The 20,680-nt window shown below is 34.6% G+C and overlaps 1 protein-coding gene across 5 annotated transcripts in view; it reads right to left on the reverse strand.

Annotated features, from left to right (window-relative positions):
* Positions 1 to 20,680, reverse strand: part of CDC42BPA (CDC42 binding protein kinase alpha) — a 326,828-nt gene that overhangs the window by 151,969 nt on the left and 154,179 nt on the right. For all 5 annotated transcript variants that reach the window (XM_060128307.1, XM_060128299.1, XM_060128320.1 and 2 more), the window contains exons 6-8: positions 14,488 to 14,581; positions 2,689 to 2,889; positions 698 to 946 (exon numbers count right to left, since the gene is read on the reverse strand). In XM_060128307.1, coding sequence (XP_059984290.1) covers positions 698 to 946; positions 2,689 to 2,889; positions 14,488 to 14,581 — 544 coding nt within the window. The remainder of the gene's footprint in view (positions 1 to 697; positions 947 to 2,688; positions 2,890 to 14,487; positions 14,582 to 20,680) is intronic.

Raw genomic sequence — 20,680 nt, forward strand, 5'->3', positions numbered from 1 at the left:
GCAGCTCCATGCTAGCAGTTCTACCGTCCCCATTAAGCTGAGGGAAAAGTTGGGAGGGCTGTTTTTAACCAAAGTTCAACAGTATTTCATGAATAAATGCTTCTCAATTTATTTACCTTGGGTTTGATTTATTAAGCCCTGAAATGGTTGTTTTTGACAATTTTGCCCAGTTTCAACGTGGTTTTTAAGGAGAGATTTGCCAATGTCTTCACTCTGCCATCATGAAGTCCACTTTTTAAAGCATCTAATTTGTCCTCTTTTTTTTTTTGCGGTACGCGGGCCTCTCACTGTTGTGGCCTCTCCCGTTGCGGAGCAACAGGCTCCGGACGCGCAGGCTCAGTGGCCATGGCTCACGGGCGCACGTGGGCTCCTCCCAGACCGGGGTACGAACCCGTGTCCCCTGCATCGGCAGGCGGACTCTCAACCACTGCGCCACCAGGGAAGCCCCTAATTTGTCCTCTTCTTAAGAAACGTAATGACATAACTAATCTAAGAAGTAAATCTTTGAATTTTAATTTAGCTCCTAGTCATGAATAACTATGCTCACCTCAGTTAGCTCTTTTAATTTCTTGATTTAGGGAGAGTAAATACTGGAAGCCACGATAACTGTTTGATAATTGGTAAGGTGATCTATAAAATTATAACCATATTTACAAAAAAAAAGCAAGACAGAACTTCTTTACAATGTCATACTCACAGAATTCTTTAAACAATCATCATCCACATCAAAATTTGATGTATCTGTTGGGCTACTAACTTCTGGAATGTAAGGTGCTTCACAGTTTCGAATATTATCCCAATCAATTCCACTGAAAAATGGGTGTTTCTTAAAGTCTTCTATTCCATTTTGACCAAGTCGATGTTCTCTGCTACAAATGAGCCTTCGAATAAGATCCTTAGCATTTTCAGAGACATCAGCCACTTGAGCTGGAAACTGAAACCTCTCCTAAACACAGAATAATAGAAACAAAATATAACAAAATATAGAAACAAAATATAAATCACTATTCAATTTACTAAGTAGGTTGATGTTAGCATTGACTTTCTTAAAAATACATTTTCTTTTAAAAATATCTAATAAATATATATGGTACACTGTCCTACAACAGTGTAAAGCAATTATACTCCAATAAAAATTGTTTTTAAATAATAAGAATATATGGTACAAAGTACTGATACTAAAAGAGATGCAGGAATAAATTAAAAAGGATAATTTTCCTAAAAGAACTTTTCATTTCATATGTGACTTAGTCATAGATGCACTACAGAAAGAATAAGTTAAATGCTAAAACACCTTAAATGCTCTCAAAATGAATTCATTAAATGTAGTAGAATGTGACTCAGTATTTTAATAGTGTATATGATTGATAATGTTCATATAAGTCACATACTAATGATTAATAGTATGGAACATTTTTAAAGAATGTAATACATACTTTACACTACGAGAAGTGCGTTACTCCTTTAGCTCATTTAATCCTCAGAGCAACTGTATAAGGTAGATACTCCTATTACTCTAAGTTTATAGAAGAGGAAACAAAGAAACAGTTCAAGCAATTTGCTTGATGTCACACAACTAATAAATGGTAATAAACTGATTTGAACTGAAACTGTCTGATTCCAGAATCTGTGCTCTTAACAACCATGTTATAGTACAATGATTTCTATCTGAAATGCTTTACATGCTATTTACAACTTTGTAGCTATTTCTTGTCTTTCAACTCTTCGTTACTACTCAGCAGATTATCTTTGCAGCCAGGTAGAAAAGCATTGACTCTATAAGACTGATTTATATATATGTGTAGCAATTAATCATAATTGTATCACCAGAACAAATTAAAAAGAACAGACTGTCCCTCCCTTTATGGGATATTCCTATTCATATTCTAGGTTTCTGCAATTGCTCACAATCTTCTGAGACTGATAATCAGACTCTTCCTCTTCTTGTACAATCTATTTCACTTGGCACTAAATGGATTAAAGTTTATTCATTCTTTCCTGCTCTGCATCTGGACTGTTTCCAATGTTTGGTGACCATAAATAATACTGGGATAGGTATCTTTGTACATATATCCTTGTTCTACGAATATTTTCCCTAGGGTAGATTCCTAGAACTGAAGTTACTCAACCAAATGTTTTAACCATTTTTTTTTAAGGCTGTCGATGCATACTTATAAACTTCTTGACAGAAAGATTATATCAATTCACATTCCTATCAACAACGTCTAACAATTTCCACCTCACTGGATTATTTACAGTAACAAGTACTATTTTTCTTTTCATCTTTGCCAATTTGACGGGGAAGAAAAGGATGCTCTTCTTATTTTAATTTGCATTTTATTTATTAAGATTGAGAATTTTAAATGCATTCTAGTCATGATTATACTTATACTATATAGTAATGATATAAATTATCTGCTTATGATCTTTGTTATTCTACTGAAGAGAACATTTAATTTTCTACTTATTAGCACCTCTAATGAAATACAGGAGAAGGTGAAAACTAGTAATTTTATGCATAATTTATGGATCTTGATTACTCATATTTGTCATGTCCCTTATTAGCATAGAAATTAGATTGTTTATTGTTCTTGGAAAATCATTTTTTTAAATATCACATTTTAATTTTATTGAATATTATATGTATTATTTACCACATTAATTTGAAAATTAGTAAAATATACTAACTTTGTGATTCATGATTTTTCCATATGTTTCCACCAGAGATTCTGCATAAAATGGTGTTTCTCCATAAAGCATTTCATACATACAGACCCCCAAAGACCACCAGTCACACTCAGGTCCATATCTGCCTTTTCCATCTTCCATGGCTTGAAGGATTTCAGGAGAGATATAATCTGGAGTTCCAACAGCCACTGAGGACTGTACCTGAAGAAGTTCACATTTTTAGTAATCTACCATAATATATTAGAAACAAATATTAATTTTAAATTAGGAACATTTACTTAAAAATACAATAGCATTACTTCATAACAACAACTTCGTCATTATCTGAATTTAGCCTCCTTGTCCATATAAGTTAAAATTTATATAAGCACCACACCAACAAGTTCTCCAGATTTTTTAACACTATAGAACGTTTATTATAGCTGTTACTTAATTGACTACATTTAGGGTAACAATATGATTTGAACACCACAGCCACTAACCACAAATTGAATATATATTTTAGAACATTCTTATTACTGATATTATCTATCCAACACTTAAATATGAAAAATGGGACTGTGAAAACTTTACAATTAATTAGGGGGAAAAATAAAAAAGTCTGGCTAATACTATGAGCAGACTGGAGATTATTTTAAAACACTTTAATGAAAACCTAAGGAAATAAATGTTAACAATGTCCCGCAAACTACTTATGTATTTAAAAAAATTATAAAACGGAAAAAAATATATCCTTCAAAAAATAAAGTCCCAACAGAGAAAAAGAACTGGGCATACAATTATGACCAGTTGGATGTAAATTAGAAAACAACAGCTAAAAAAGATCCTGGGCACATGTCTTGTAAGGTATTCCAAAGTAAAAGAAAATTGGTTCTTTATGTTTGAAGAGAACATATCAAGCAATGAACATTCTCAAGATAAAACAATGGTTAATACTCTGAGTTTTCTAGACTAAATTACCATTCTTAATAATCATTAGAATAGACTTCCTCCTTGGCAATACTGAGATTAAGTAATTTGAAAACTCTTCTACTACAAACTCTTAAAAGTACTAGATAAAATATAACAACCATTTTTATAAATACATAAATGAGCCTTTAAATAAAGAGACAGTCTTAGGGGCCCAGTAATCAAGAAATGATTGAGAACCAGGGCGATAAACATTGAAGCAGGAGTGCAGTTGGAGAAATACTGGTTTTCATCGTCTAGGTACTTGGCTTTTAACATATACATAAGGACAAAAGGAAAGACCTTGAACTTACAGGATGTTTGAAGTGAGAGGCTGCCCCATATAACCTTTACCCTAAAAGGCATATTGTAAGGAAAAGGTGAATTATAAAAATCTGCCACTCAGCAGAGAAAGATTAAGACATTTTGTCTATCTTGACTGTGACTGATATGTGAAAAAACTCTCCTCCTTTAGAAATTCATAACTTTAGGTCACACAGTCCCACCATTTGGAATTCTAATTCACAGGGTTTCTGCTGTTCAGAAGTTCTCAAGCCAAGAAACTGGCAAAAATACTGGCACCAGGTTAGGTGCCCCTAGAAAGCCTGGCGTAACAAATTCAAAACTACCGTGGAGGACACATGCTCAAACTTGGCCACATATAATTCTCACACATAAAAGGCCATTGAAGATGAGCTCACAATCCAATAATTTAACAAAATGAGGAGACAGTCTATTACAAGCAAAAGTCAGAAATCCAAACAATTAGACCTCTAACAATTATCAGTTCCACTTCATGAAATAAGTATGTTTAAAATTATTAGACATATTAAAAAATCAAAAACATAAGAAAGAGATAAAAAAAATAAAGAGAGGTCCTAGATATGTAAAAAAGTAGTCATTGAAATAAAAGATATGAAAAAATAAATGAAATCGGATCCACTACTATACACACTGTAGTTAAACTGCAGAGCACCAAAGGCAAGAGATCTTAAAAACATTAGAGAATAAAGAGAGATTTTTCTACTAAGGAATGACAATTAGACCGACAGCTGAATTATTAATACTAACACAGCAGTCAGAAGAAAATGGAATTGTATTTTCAAAGTGATGAGACAAAATAATTGTCAATATTATATTCCCTACCTACCTAAATTATAATATAGGAATGAGGGTTAAATAAAGATATTTTCATACAAAGATTGAGTGAACGACCACTTGCAGCCCTTTTCAGTTGAACAAAAGTACTAAAGGATATACTTCAGAATCAAGAAATATAACCCAGAGCTTCCCTGGTGGCACAGTGGTTAAGAGTCTGCCTGCCGATGCAGGGGACGCGGGTTCATGACCCGGTCCGGGAAGATCCCACATGCCGGGAAGATCCCACATGCCGCGGAGCGGCTGGGCCCCTGAGCCATTGCTGCTGAGCTTGCGCGTCTGGAGCCTGTGCTCCGCAATGGGAGAGGCCACAACAGTGAGAGGCCTGCATACCGCAAAAAAAAAAAAAAAAAAAAAAGAAAAAAAGAAATATAACCTAGATGGAAGAATGTGACACGAGAGGGAATTATGAACAAAGATATTAGTAAACTTTAACATACATCTAAATGGTTATTAATTGGATAAAATAATGACAAAGAGAAGGAGAAACAGGACAACAAAGAGTAAGATGAGGAGGAGGAACAGGGGCAACAGAAAAAGGAGATGGAGGAGGAGGAAGGAACAACTACTTGAAGGCTGAAAAATAAGATGGAACTAAAATATTAGAAAACAACATGTTACTGAGGGAGCAGTTAGGATTACAATGTTCTAAGTTTCTTGGTTTTCTAATTTTTATTTACTTTTTAATTATCATTTTTAATTGTGGTAAAACACCCATAATATAAAATTTACCATTATAACCATTTCTAAGTGTACAGTTCAGTGGCATTAAGTACATTTACATTGTTGTGCAACCATCACCACCATCTCTAAAACTCTTTTCATCTTGCAAAACTGAAAATCTATTAAGCAATAATTCCCCTATTCCCTCCTCCTCCCAGGCCCTGGCAACCACCACTATACTTTCCATGAATTTGACTACTCTAGGTACTTCATGTAAGTGAAATCGTACAATGTTTGTTCTTTTGTGTCTGGCTTATATCACTTGACATGTTTTTAAGACGGTCTATCCTTGTTGTAGCATGTATCAGAATTTTAAGGCTGAATAATATTCCAGTGTATGTATATACCACATTTTTTTTTATCCATTCATCCAATGATGGACACCTGAGTTGCTTACATCCCTTGACTTTTGGGAATAATCGTGCAATGAACATAGGTGAACAAATATCTCTTTGAGACCCTGCTTTAAATTCTGTGGAGCATGTACCCAGAAGCGGAACTGCTGGATCATATGGTAATTCTATTTTTAGTTTTCTGAAGAATTGCCATACTGTTTTCCACAGTGGCTACAGCCTTTTACATCTCCATCAACAGTACACAAGGATTCCAATTTTCCCACATCTTTGCCAAAACTTTTTTTTTTTTATAGTAGCCATCCTAATAGGTGTGAGGTAGTATCTCATTATGGTTTAGATGTGCATTTCCCTAATGACTAGTGGTGCTGAGCATCCTGTCATGGGCTTGCTGGCCATTCGTACATCTTCTTAGAAGAAATGGCATTTCAAGGCCTTAGCTTATTTTGAATTGGGTTGTTAGTTTGTTACTGAGTTGTAGGGGTTCTTGATATATTCTGGATAGCAACCTCTTATCAGACATAGATTTACAACTATTTTCTCCCATTCCATAGGCTACTTTCTCACTAAGATAACTGTGTCCTTTGATGCACAGAAATTTTTAATGATGGTGTAGTCCAATTTGTCTATTTTTTCTTTTGTTACCTATTGCTTGGTGTCACATCCAAGAAATCATTGTCAAATAAAAGTCATAAAACTTCTCCCCTGCCCACTATGTTTTCTTCCAAGAGTTTTAGAGTTTTAGCTCTTACATTTAGGTTTTTGATCTATTTTGAGTTAATTTTTGTAGATGGTATAAGACAAATTAAGTTTTTTCTTTAATTAGGAATATGGTGGAGAAACTGATTGTCTCTAGACTTTACATAAAGGATAAATGCTAAAATTTTTAAGATAAACATTAAAATATTTGAAATAGAATGTATAACTTCCGAAGAAGAAAAAAAGAAATAAAAATAAATTTGACTCAGCCAATAGAAGGAAGGGAAGAAGTGGGGTGTGCGGGAGAAGCACACATGCAAACAAACAAGCAAAACCTATAGCAAATAGTACAAGACAATATACTAGAAATAAATACAAACATATTAATAATGAAATTCATAAACGGATTAAATTCAACTATCAAAAGACAGAGTCATCACACTAGATGACAAATAAAACCAAAATGAACAAATTTTTAAAAAATCAGCAATAATCTGCTTAATGCACCTAAACATAAAGAAAAGTTAAAAATAAAAGGATGGAAAAGATATACCAGGCATATGTTAAACAAAAGAAGGTTCAGGTAGCTGTATTAATATCAATCAAATTAGATTCTAAGGCCAAGATGATTATTATGATTTTTAAAGATTTATTAATTAGAAATTAATCTAATTTATTAATTAGAAAATACCCTGGAAGAGCAATTCTGAATAATACGTAACTAACAACATAGCTACAAAAGAGTTGTGAAAACACTGATAAGTTCAAGGGAAAATTAATAAATTCAACATCATAATAAGGACTTTTAAACAATAAATAATAGATCAGAAAGAAATAAAACTGGTAAGAATATTAATATTTTGAACAACAAAGTTAATAACTGTAATCTTACAGACATATATAAAAACCTGCACCCAAAAGTTAGGAAAAAATGTATTATTTTCAAACAAACATGTAACAGTTATAACAATTGGCCTGTTACAAAATTAAAAGCAATCTTGACAAATGCTAAAAAACTGATAACAAATAGATCCACTCTCCAGTAAAAGAAAACTTTCTATAAACAGCCAAATAAGTAAACATAACACTATGAATACCAAAAGGCACACGTCTAAATAATTAATGGTCCACAGAAGAGTTCTAACTAAAGCTGGAAAATATTTAGTAAAATACTCTATGTCAAAACTTATGAAGAAAAGTAAAGCACAAATAAACAACATCAGGAATGATAAAAGAGCAAAACTACACATGTAACAGAGATTTTAAAACTAGAAAGACTGCAAACTGAACAACTTTATACCAATAAAATTGAAAACTCAGAGAAAATAGATAATTTTCATAGAAAAAAATATAACTTACCAAAACTGACTCAGGAAGAAATAGAAAACCAAAGAGACCTATAACCATTAAAAAATTTGAATCAATAGTATAAAATCTACCTGGAAAACAAACAAAATAAAACAGAAGAAAACAAAACCTCACCAAAGCAAAGGTGATTTAAAAGTGAGTTCTACCAATTATATAAAAAATAGAGGGCTTCCCTGGTGGCGCAGTGGTTGAGAGTCCGCCTGCCGATGCAGGGGACACGGGTTTGTGCCCCGGTCCGGGAAGATCCCACATGCCGCAGAGCGGCTGGGCCCATGAGCCATGGCCGCTGAGCCTGTGCGTCTGGAGCCTGTGCTCCGCAACGGGAGAGGCCACAACAGTGAGAGGCCCGCATACCGCAAAAAAAAAAGGAACAGATAATCCCAGTATTATATAACTGTTCTAAACCCAAAATGGGTAAGGGCAGCGGATATGGCTCCCCTGTTTATTTTATAAGGCTAAAATAACCTAAATACAAAACAAGACAGATAAGAAAAATTTGAGAAGGAAAATTATACTGCAAGCTCAGATATGATCAATGTCAGGTATGAATCTCAGGTAACAATTCAATATAGAATTTTAGCATGGTCAATCTAGCAGTTTGTTCAACTATATCAGTATAACTTGATGATAAAGTTATGTTTATATCCAAAGAATGGATGATTTAACACTGGACAATCTATGTCATTCATCGTATTAACAGACTGAAGGAAAAACACCCTGGTATTATCTCAATGGATGCAGAAAAATCACTTGATTACACAGTATTAAAAACCATAACAAACTCTTGGTAATCAGAAATAGAAATCTCCTTAATCTGATGAAGAATATATACCAAAAGATTACAGCAAACATCATACTTAATTTGAAACTACAGAAAAAATACCAATAAAGTCAGGAACAAGGCAAAGAAGCTCCCAATTACTACACCTATCTAATATTGTGTTTAAGGTCACTGACTGCATGATGAGAAAAAAATATAGCAAAATAACGGTGTAAGGACTGGAAAGGACAAAACACAAGGCTGTGTCATTATTTGCAGATTATAAGATTGTCTATATAGAAAAATATACATATACACATAGAATCTACAAATTATTTTGAACTAATAGAAAAATTTAGTGAGCTTGCTAGTTTCAAGATGAATATGCAAAAATCAACTGTGGTCCTAAAGAAGAGCAACAAGCTATTAAAATGCAAATTTTTAAAAGTTATCCATTTATAATAGCCAAAAAAAAAAAAATCCATGAAGTGTCTAGGAAAAAATCTAACAAATAAAGGTAATAGGTTTACCTTTACCTGAACATTATTATAAAACTTCATTAACAGACATAAGAGAAAACCTAAAACAATGGAGATACCATATTCACAGATGGGAAGACTTCATGTTATAGAAAAAAATTTTCCCATAATTAATCTCTAAATTCAGTGCAGGTCTACAAGCTTGTATATGTGAAAGGGTGTTTGTATATGTCTGTATGTATGTATATAAACTAGTAATATAATCCTAACAATCATATGGAAAAACAAGTGGCCAAGAATAGCCAAAACAATTTTAGAGACAGAAAAGGAATGACAGCAGGACACCCTCTCACAGAAACTGACTTCTTACAAAGGTATAGTGATTAAGACAGTATAATTTTTGACTCAGACGTGAGACCTAAAAAGCAAGTTGAAACTTAATTTGGAAAGTCACAAACTTTGGGAAAGGTTAAAATTGAAGCAACTGCTTCAATAATAATAAATGATGATCCACACAGAGTTATATAATCACAACGTTTCAGAACCCCGGAAATAAACAGAACATCCTAAAAGCTTCCAAATAAGGGGCGAAGGTTATAACAGAAGTACTGAGAATTAGGACGGCATCAGATGTCACAACAGTAAATTAGAACACAATGCAATGTCTTCTAAATTCTAAGAGAAAAATAAGTTCAAATCCATCATACCATGTCCAGTCTAGATAAATTATCAATCAAGTATGAGAGAAGAAATGAAGGCATTTTTCACACATGCAAGATTATGAAATATTTACTTCCACTGGAACCTTTCTTAGGCAGCTACCACCAAATGAGATGAAAGACAGACATGGATCCAGGAAACAGAGGATCCATTACTAGAGAGCGACACACAAATTCCATGATGATAAGGAAAGGTATGTCTAGGATGACAGTTCTCATCAGAGAACTGGAGATAGGAGATAGGCCTATCTCCAGTAGGCCTATAGGACAGTCTAGACTAGAATGAGAGTATGCACGCCTCCAGACAAAGGAGCCACTAAGTTATTCACTGTGTCTAAGAGAGAAAGGAATTGCTCAATTTCTTAATGTGTGGTAGAGAGTCTGGGGATAAACTAGTGAGAATTATACAGAAAAACTAAGCAAAGTAAAGGGGTCACTTACTTCAGGGAGAACAAAGAGCTGTCCAAGAAAAGAAAGGTAATTAAAATAAATAATATGGCACAGCTATGAATAATATTTATATAATTATTAAAAAACTGAACAGGATTTAATGAAAGATTATGTGATAATTACAACACTGGGAAGATAAAGAGGAAGTGTAAGGGTTGGTTGAGACAGGTATAAAAGACCTGTATCCTCATCTTCCATGGTAGGAAATTAATAGATAATATCTAAAACTAAATAACAAGAGGCAGTAGCATGAATACAATAATAAAAAATACATAAGTAGAAGAAACAACGGAAGAAAGAGCTAAAAGATTTTTATGTGTCTGCTTGCAGAAAAAGACAGTTGGAGGTGGGAAAGAACCAGGACAAAGGAATGCTGTTTCTTCTCATGTCTTCCTAAAACATGTATACGTCACATAAAAAATAAAGTAGAAAGGAAAAGAAAAAAGAAGGTTCTTCATTATAATTTTCTAAATGGAGGACCAATATGCTATCATGTCCAGGAAAATTATTTGAGATCATTAATAAAAAATGAATGACTAGGAAGACATACTAGAATTTTAGGAATAAATCTGATCAGGGGCAACTCATATAGACAGAAACAGTACTCAATGCATTCTGGAATGCACAGGGACTTGGAGGACTGAACACCAGACTCCATAGGAGGAGCCCCAACTTTAAGGGGCTTATAACATGCAGGACTGAGGAAACACTACCTCTTCCCCTGGAATTCTTTCTCAGTGTAGCTCTCTCTTTTCTGGAATTGTGGACCACAACCTTCTGATACCACAGCCTACCTGACTTTAATCTGTGTTTTCTCAACTTAGACCACCATGCTATTTCTCTCCCTCTCATGTCATACCTGGCACTATCCACTTCCCACTATATACTTCAAACACATGCAGTTATCTTAGAGCAGAATAATTACATACACCGGTCTTACGTTGTTTGTGTGACTACTGTCATATCTATTACTTCTACCTATGTCACAAGCCCCACATTACAATTTTATTTTCGCTTTTAATAGTCAGATACCTTTTATGTAAATTTTAAAAGAAAGATTAATATAATCTTTTTCCTTTATCCTGTAAATCTTATTTATCGTATCTGATATGCTTTATCATATAGCTAAGTATCCAAATGGTGTCATTTCCTTTGGTGTGAAGGACATTCTTTAGCATCTAGGCCTCTTTCATTTACCTGAAAATGTCTTTAATTCACCTTCATTTTTGAAGAATATTTTTGTTTGATATAGAATTCTTGATTTACAGACTTTTTTTTTTTCTTTCAGCACTTTAAAGATATCATTCCATGATTTCTGATGAGAGTTCAGTGGTTATTTTTACCCTTTTCTCACAGTATGTAAAGTGTTTTTTCTTCTGGCTGCTTTCGATTTTTTTTTCTTTAAGTTTCAGCAGTTTAACTGTGATGTAGCCAGGTGTGGTTCCATTTATTACCTTGAGATATGCTAGGATTTTTTTTTTTTTTTTTTTTTTTTTTTGCGGTACGTGGGCCTCTCGCTGTTGTGGCCTCTCCCATTGTGGAGCACAGGCTCCGGACGTGCAGGCTCAGCGGCCATGGCTCACGGGCCCAGCCGCTCTGCGGCATGTGGGATCTTCCTGGACCGGGGCACGAACCCGTGTCCCCTGCATCGGCAGGTGGACTCTCAACCACTGCGCCACCAGGGAAGCCCTATGCTAGGATTTTATATCTGTGTTCTTCATCACATTTGGTAAGTTTGAGCCATTAATTCTTACAAATGTTTTCTGTTACTATCACACTTTTACTAGGATTCTAACTGTATGGATATCTGAGCCTATATTGATTTTGTTTCAATCTTTTCCTCTCTGTTCTTCAGACTGTTTAATCTCTATTAATCTGTCTTCAAATTCACTGGCTCTTTCTTCTCTCATTTCTAATCTACTCTTAACCTCCTCCTGTGAGTTTTTTATTTCGATTACTATAATTTTCAAGTGCTAAAAGATCCATTTGATTTATTTTTCTGCAGAGATTCCTCATCTGTGTAATCTTTAAGACTATTATCTTCCTTTGATTCTTTCAACATATATATGATAGTTTCATTAAGTCTCTGTCTGGCAACTCCAACGTCTGTGCTAGCCAGGTTTTTACTGACTACTTTTATTTTTCAATTCTGTATCACAATCACTTACCCTACCCTCTATTTTTGTTTGGTCTAGTGATTTTTGACTGAATGCTGGCCACTGTCAATAAAACATTGTGGACAGTATGAATTCTATTATCTTCCTCTGAAGAATATTAAATTCTCCTTTAAGCAGATAAAAAAATGCTAACTGATCTCCTTGAACATGGGCTGGCTTACACGTACACCCTTTAAAGGCAATTTATAGAAAACCTAAGATTCATCTCAACCCCTTTATTTGGAGGACCACTTTCAAACTCCGCTGATCTTATCAGGACTTGGTTTTAGGCTGTTAGATAGGCTTAGAGTAAGTCTTACATGTTACAAACATCTTAACTAGCCAATATTCCAATGTCCCCTAGTGCTGTGTCTCCTCCAGCGCTGCTTGATTTCGAGTAATCTGCTCGATTTTCAAATGGATAGCATCTACTCTTTGGTAATTCTCATATGTTCTTATACAGTTGTCCCTCCATATCTGCTGGTTCCACATTTGCAGATTCAACCAATCATGGATCAAAAATATTTTTAAAAAAATTTTCCAGAAAGTTCCCCAAAGCAAAACTTGAATCTGTCACACGCTGGCAACTATTTACATAGCATTTACATTGTATTTACAACTATTTATATAGAATTTACATTGTATTAGGTATTATAAGTAATCTAGAGATGATATAAAGTATACAGGAGGATGTGCATGGGTTATATGAAAATACTACATCATTTTATATCAGGGACTTACTTGAGCATCTGCAGATTTTACTATCCATGGCAGGGGGGCAGTCCTGGAACCAACCCCCCACAGATACCAAGGGACAACTGTACGACATATGTACAGACCAACCGTCATGAGATAGCCCCATATGGATATTTTAGGCCCTCTCTATGCACAACTCCCTCCTTTCCAATGGTAAGCCCTGCAGATTCCAGCTGCCTCAGCTAATCCAACTCTGATCTCCTCCTCCTCAGCTCTGTAAGACGGTTAAACTCTGCTTTAACTCTAGCTTTCTGCATCAGAGTCAGCAAACTGTCCCAATCCTGGGAAATGGTGAGGCATACCTCATGAATTAACTTCTCTCAGAGATAACAGTTTTGTGTTGCCTGTTGTCCACTGCCTAAAAATCCAGTTTTACAGTTATTTATAGTGAAAGAACAATTTGGTATCAATTACTCCCTCCATCAATGGCTAGAGGCAGAAGTCATATAATCCTTTTAAAAAAAGTTATCTCCTTAGGATAAATTTTCAGAAGTCAAATTGCTGTTCCAGAATAATGTGATATTTTTGTGGCTTTTGCAATGTATTATACTAAATTACTCTCCAAAAAGTTTCTGCCAATTAAAATGATATATATTTGGATGTATGCTATACAACCAGGAAATTGAGGTAAATACTACAACAATAACAACAACAATAACAAACAGGGAAAACAACTGGGGCATGTAAACTTTTAAGTAAGTGAGAGAATATAACGGAGGGGCCTAGGGTTAGCAGAACTAAAGTAAATGGTAACATAAAACTGAATCAGCCTAGAGGACTTTCTGATAAAAGCATTCACTTGTTGAACACTGTCCCTCAGGAAAACCAGACAACTAGTAAAGAAACAGAAAAGAAATGAAAGTGAAGAAGTCACATATTCGTTTTCCATGTGGGATTTATTTTCTTCACTCCTCCGGAACTGTGGAAATATCTCAAGTACAATAATAAACAGTTCAGCTAAAAAAGGAACAAACAAGAGTCTCATAAAAGGTATAGTGTATAAATCTTAAGATCATTAATATAAGCAGTTGAAAATGGCATATGACTTTTTAGACAAGCCCTATTATGAGTAAGTATGCCTAAGTGGAGGGAAGTAAAGCACAGAAAGACAAATGGATGGAAGGATGTTTGATAGATAATATAAGTAGATGGCTTCTAAAACAGATAAAGAAAACAAGCAGTAAGGGAGATGTCTGTGGGTCAAACAGTTTAAGATTTATCTTTATTTACCGTTCCATCTTCCATCAGCTTCAGACATGAACCAAAATCTGCTAACCGAATATGTCCATTCATATCCATCAATATATTGTCAGGTTTGATGTCCCTGAAAAAAACAGATGCATGCAATTTTTAGTTGGGAAAAATAAACACAATCAGTTACTTGGTAAGATAACCATTTTGTCTGAAAATCTCAACTTCTTTTAAAATTAATACTCTAAGAACATATATTTCTTTAGACTATTTCTTTATGGGTTCAAATCCTAGCTCTGATTCATATTAAAACTTTTTAAAACACATGCAATTTCAGTGTTCTGGAGGTAAAAAGTACTGTGGTAATTTTCATTGAGGTTAAATCTTACCATTCTTCCTTTAGATTTGCACAGATTCCAATGTGGCCATGGTAGGCCTACTTTCTGCATACAGAGAAGAGCCGTAATTACTTGATACCCACAAAACATACTACCTTCTAGCCCATGAAACTGAACAGGGAAAAATATACTTCCTAGACCCTGAACATAAACGTAAATAAATACATTTTCAATTACTGCAGGTCATGACAACACAAAAAGAATTGCTTCACAAAGCTGATTCGGAAAATGATTGAAACTACTTAATAGTGATCTATATTATTATATGAAGCTATTTACAGATGTTAAGTCAAAGGCTTGTAAGATATCCAAATCTAACTAATAACAAACTAAATCATGCCAGTTTTTGTGTTTGTTTTTACATTTGAATAATAAAAAGTGTTGCAAACCTTTGTGGCAGCTAACCCACTAAAAAGGCAGAGTTCAATAGTTCTGACAGACTATAGCCTTCAAAGCCTAAAATATTTCCTATCTGGCCCTTTATAGAAAAAGTTTGCTGACCCCTGTTACAGATGATAGATGACTGCTTAATACAGACAGGCAGATAGACAGACTGAAAACAGCAGCCTGCATAGGAATTGTCTTCATAGTCCTCCATATTTGAATTTATAACCTCAACTCTCAGAAATGCTATATTAAGAAAAGATTTTTCTCTTGTTCAGAAACATCAAAGAAGTACACTTTAGTGCTGGAAGGAACCTTAGAAATTACCTAGACCATTTTTAGATAAGGGGAAAACTGTATTTTATTCTTTATTTTTTTAAATATTAAACTGCATAGTCATTATACATAACTGCTACTGGAAGAATTCTCAGATTTTAAAGGAGACTAAAGGAATTACAAAGACAGGATTTATAAACATCAGTAATATTTTTGTCTATATAAAAACCAGGAAATATTAAAACTTAATAAGAGAAATAAATTGTATTTATACACTTGTAACAATTAATAAAATGTAAAATATTTAACAAGACATTATAGATAGTACTGCCACTCCCCAAGTATCTCATTACCCTTCCTGATACCACCCCCTTCCTCCACTCCCCAGAGGTTAGCAACCACAATCCTGAATTTGGTGTTTACTATATCATGCATATTTTATATTATTAGTACATATATATGTAACCATAAGACTATATATTTTTCTGAATGTCTTTAAACTTTATAATTGATACCAAACTGTGTGTAGCCTTTTGCAACTTGGTTTTATTCTAATGTTATGTTTCTAAAATTTATCCATGTTGATACATATTGTTCTAGTTCATTAATTTAAATGCTATATGGAATATTTTCACAGATCCAATTTATCTATCAATGCTCCTGATTATGGAATTTAGATTGTTTCCAACAATTTTAGATTGTTTTAGATTTTTATTTTGCTATTACACAAAATTCCGAAATGAATATTTTTACAAATACCTCCTTGTACTCATATGGGAACATTTCCCTAGGCTATCTAGAAGTGGAATTGCTATGATAAAAGACATGTACATCTTCAACTTTACTAGCAGGATTACTACTAAGGTTAAGACTCTTTTTTACATTATCAATGGTCATCTTAGATTCCTTTTCGGTAAAATGCCAGTTAAAATCCCGTGCCATTTTTTTATACTGTGTGTGTGCTGTTTGTTTTTGGTTAATCTTCAGGAATTTCATTTCCTCAGATTTAAGTACATGTGTTACAAATCTCTTCTCTCTGCATGTGGGCTTGTTTTTCCACGTTGTTTATAGTGTCTTTCTTACTCGTAAAAACATTGTTTAATGCTAATATAGTCTTATAATTTGTATTTTTTGTCTTTTTTCACTTTTTTCAGCTTTACTGAGGTATAATTGACAAATAAAATTGTAATATATTTAAAGTACAACATGATGATTAATCTGATGTACATCACATTGTGAAAGGATCCCCACCACTGAGTTAACATATCCATTATCTCATCTCACATATTTACTTTTTTTTTTTTTTTTTTGGTGTGAACACTTCCATTCTACTCTCTTAGCAATACAATATTATCAACTATAATAACCATGCTATACATTAGCTCCTCAGACCTTATTCATCTTATAACCTAAAGTTTGTACTCTTTGACCAACTTCTCCCTATTTCCCATACCCCCAGCTCCTGTCAACCATCATTCTACTCTCAAAATTTGCATTTTTTGTCCTAAGAAATCTCCCTTATCTTCTCCTTCCAGGGCTCATAAGGATAGTGTCCTATATTTTCTTTTAAAAGTTTTAAAGTTTTACTTTTCAAGTCTTTAATCTCCCTGGAATTAATTTTTCTGGGTAGTGTAAGATAAAGGCCACACTATATTTCTTTCTGTCCCAATACCATTTATTGAATGACATCCTTTCACTACTGATTTCTAATAGCACCTCGGTCAGAAATCAAGTGGATCTGTTTCAGGACTTCCATGCAATTTTAATCAAAAATCTTTAGAACGAAAGGGAGCCTATTAACAATGACCAGGACAATAGGCATGAACTGGAACTGTCACAGGCAAACAGAGGTATGCTCACCCATCTATACCTAGACTACTGTCTTAATTATGAGAGCTCTATAATGACCTCTCTATACCAGTAGACCATGTTTTAAATTGCCATAGCTCTTCCAGATAAATGCTAGAATTAGCTTAATATGTTCCATAAAACATACTGAGATTTTGATGGGAATCACAATGACTTCACAGATTAATCTGAAGAGAAATTATATCTTTGCAATATGACTCTTCCCATCCATGTATCAAGTTAATTAACATTATAGACACATATCTTAATTAATGTATATAAATACCTTATATATTAGTTATGAGTCTTCCTTTATGTCCTTCAATAATATTGAATATTTTTCCACAGAGAGCTTACACATCTTTTGCTATTGATAGTCTTGGATACCTTAGAGTTTTGTTGCTATTGTGAATAGGATTTTCTTCATAGAAGCATTCTCATTTTGCTTCCAGTTTTCATGGGAATGTTTCTCATATTTCACCATTAAGTGTGATCTTTGGTTTATATTTCCAGTAGAAACTCAATATTAGGAGAATTACCTTCTCCTCCCAAATTGCTAAAAGTATCAGGAGTGGATATTCAATTTTGTTGTCATTTTTGGTGTTGAGTTTATTTTCCTCTTTTAACCTATTAATACAGTGTGTTACTCTAATAGATTTTCTAATGTTGAAACTCCCTTGCATCCTGGAATAAAACCTACATGCCCATACTTTTTTTTTTAATGTGCCATCTATCACTGAATCTAAAACTCCACTGACTGTAAAGATGCACCATTATGGCATGTGCCACTAAAAGAGAGAATAAATTGACTAATTTTAGAAGCCATTTATTTAAAAATTACAGAGATATTAAATTGAAAAATACGTTTGTCTTAGCACTCATAATATATACACTGCTGAATTTGATTTTTTTTTTTTTTTCGTCACGCAGGCCTCTCACTGCTGTGGCCTCTCCCGCTGCGGAGCAGAGGCTCCAGACGCACAGGCCCGGCGGCCATGGCCCACGGGCCCAGCCACTCCGCGGCATGTGGGATCCTCCCGGACCGGGGCACGAACCCGTGTCCCCTGCATCGGCAGGTGGACTCTCAACCACTGCGCCACCAGGGAAGCCCCTGAATTTGATTTTTTAAAACTTTTATTTTTAGGGACTCTCCTGGTGGTCCAGTGGTAAAGAATCCGCCTTCCAGTGCAGGGGATGAGGGTTCGATCCCTGGTTGGGGAACTAAGATCCCACATGCCACGGGGCAACTTAGCCGACGCGCCACAACTACTGAACCTACGCACCTCAACTAGAGAGCCCGCGTGTTGCAAACTACAAAGCCCACACGCTCTGAAGTACGCGCACCACAACTAGAGAGAGAAAAACCCGCATGTCACGACTAGAGAGAAGCCCACGCGCCACAACGAAAGATCCCGCGTGCTGCAGTGAAGATCCCATGTGCCGCAACCAAGACCAGATGCAACCTAAAATAATTAATTAAAAGTTATTTTTAAAACTTTTATTTTTATACTCATAAGTGATATTGTGCTATGTAACATTCTCTTCTTGTACTACCCTTGTCCAATTTTGTTGTTAAGGTTTTACTATCTTCATAAAGTGAGATAAATGGCTTATCAAAATTTCAAAAGAAATTTATACAGAATTCAATTATTCCTTTCCTTTTTTTGGCCGCACCACGCGGCATTCGGGATCTTAGTTCCCTGGCCAGGGATCAAACCCGTGCCCTCTGCAGTGGAAGCACGGATTCTTAACCACTGGACCACCAGGGAAGTCCCCAATTATTCCTTTCTTAAAAATCAAAGAGAACACATCTATAAAGCCACGTGGGTAAAAGGCTGTTCATAGGATCTATATTTGTAACAGTTCAAAACTGGAAAAAACTCAAATGACCATCAGCAGGTGGGTGGATAAACTGTCACATATTTACACAGTGGAAGACTACTCTAGCAATAAGGAGAGATCTGTTGATACTACATCAAATTGGATGAATCTCAAAAACTTTATGTTGATCAAAAGACATCAGACAAAAAAAATATATGACGTATGATTCCATTTATAAGAAGTTCTAGAACAGGTAAAACTAAGCTATGGTGATAGAAAGCAAAACAACTGGTGATGGAGAGATAGAAGACGCTAACTGGAAAAGAGCACAAGGAAACTTTTAGAGTGATGGAAACATTCTACATCTTGATTTGGGATTGTGGTTACACAGGTATACATTGTCAAAAATCATCACTGCCCATTTAACACTTGTGGACTTTATCATATGTATTTCAATTTATAAAAATAAAAGGGGTGAAGACAAGAAGTACCTTTAAAAAATATGAGACTGCAGTCTTGTGGAGGGAGAACTTTCCATTACAGATTCAGTTTTTTTAAACGTTCTTAGTTTATTGAAATAATTTCTATTTCTTCTTGAGTAAGTTATAGCCATTTATATTTTCTAATATACATTTCATACACATTTTCAAATTTATTGGAATACAGTTGTTCACTGTATTCTATTATTATTTGTTTAATCTACGATATATAGTTATATTCCTAATATTATTTCTTTGTATCTTTTTTTTTTTTTTTTTTTGGTGGTACGCAGGCCTGTCACTGTTGTGGCCTCTCCCGTTGTGGAGCACAGGCTCCAGACGCGCAGGCTCAGCAGCCATGGATCATGGGCCCAGCTGCTTCGCGGCATGAACCCGTGTCCCCTGCATCGGCAGGCGGACTCTCAACCACTGTGCCACCAGGGAAGCCCTGTATCTTTTCTTATATCTTGATAAAAAATAACACCTAATGCTTATTTAGTACCTTCTAATTTCCATGCAGTGTTCTAAATACTTTATGTGCTTTACTTATTTAATGTTCACAACAACACTGCAAGGTAGGTACAATTATTTTCCCCCTTTAGAGATGAGGAAGCTAAGCCACACAGTTAATGCTCAAGGTCACATAGTGATTGGAATCAGGATTTAAACTCAGGCAGTCTGGCTCCAGAAACCATACTCTTTGCTGTGATCATTACTGCATATGATTCAATGTTTAATCCATTTGGAATTCTTCCTGGTACACCTTGGAAGGTATGATCCAATTTTATTTTTCCCACACACCATTCATTGAACCTCCTATTTAAGACGCAACCTTCACCAGATGTTAACACTTGTAAGTATTTGGATCTACTATAAGACTTTCAATTCAGTTCCATTAGTCTGTCTTTACACACAGTGGTAATATACTTTTAATTATTAAATACAGATATTTTAATATCTGGTAGGGCTTGTCTTCCTCACTGTATATTTATGTTAATATGCTATATATTTCTTAATAAATATATC

The sequence above is a fragment of the Lagenorhynchus albirostris genome, chromosome 2 (assembly GCF_949774975.1).
Source record: "Lagenorhynchus albirostris chromosome 2, mLagAlb1.1, whole genome shotgun sequence".
NCBI classification, from domain to species: domain Eukaryota; kingdom Metazoa; phylum Chordata; class Mammalia; order Artiodactyla; family Delphinidae; genus Lagenorhynchus; species Lagenorhynchus albirostris.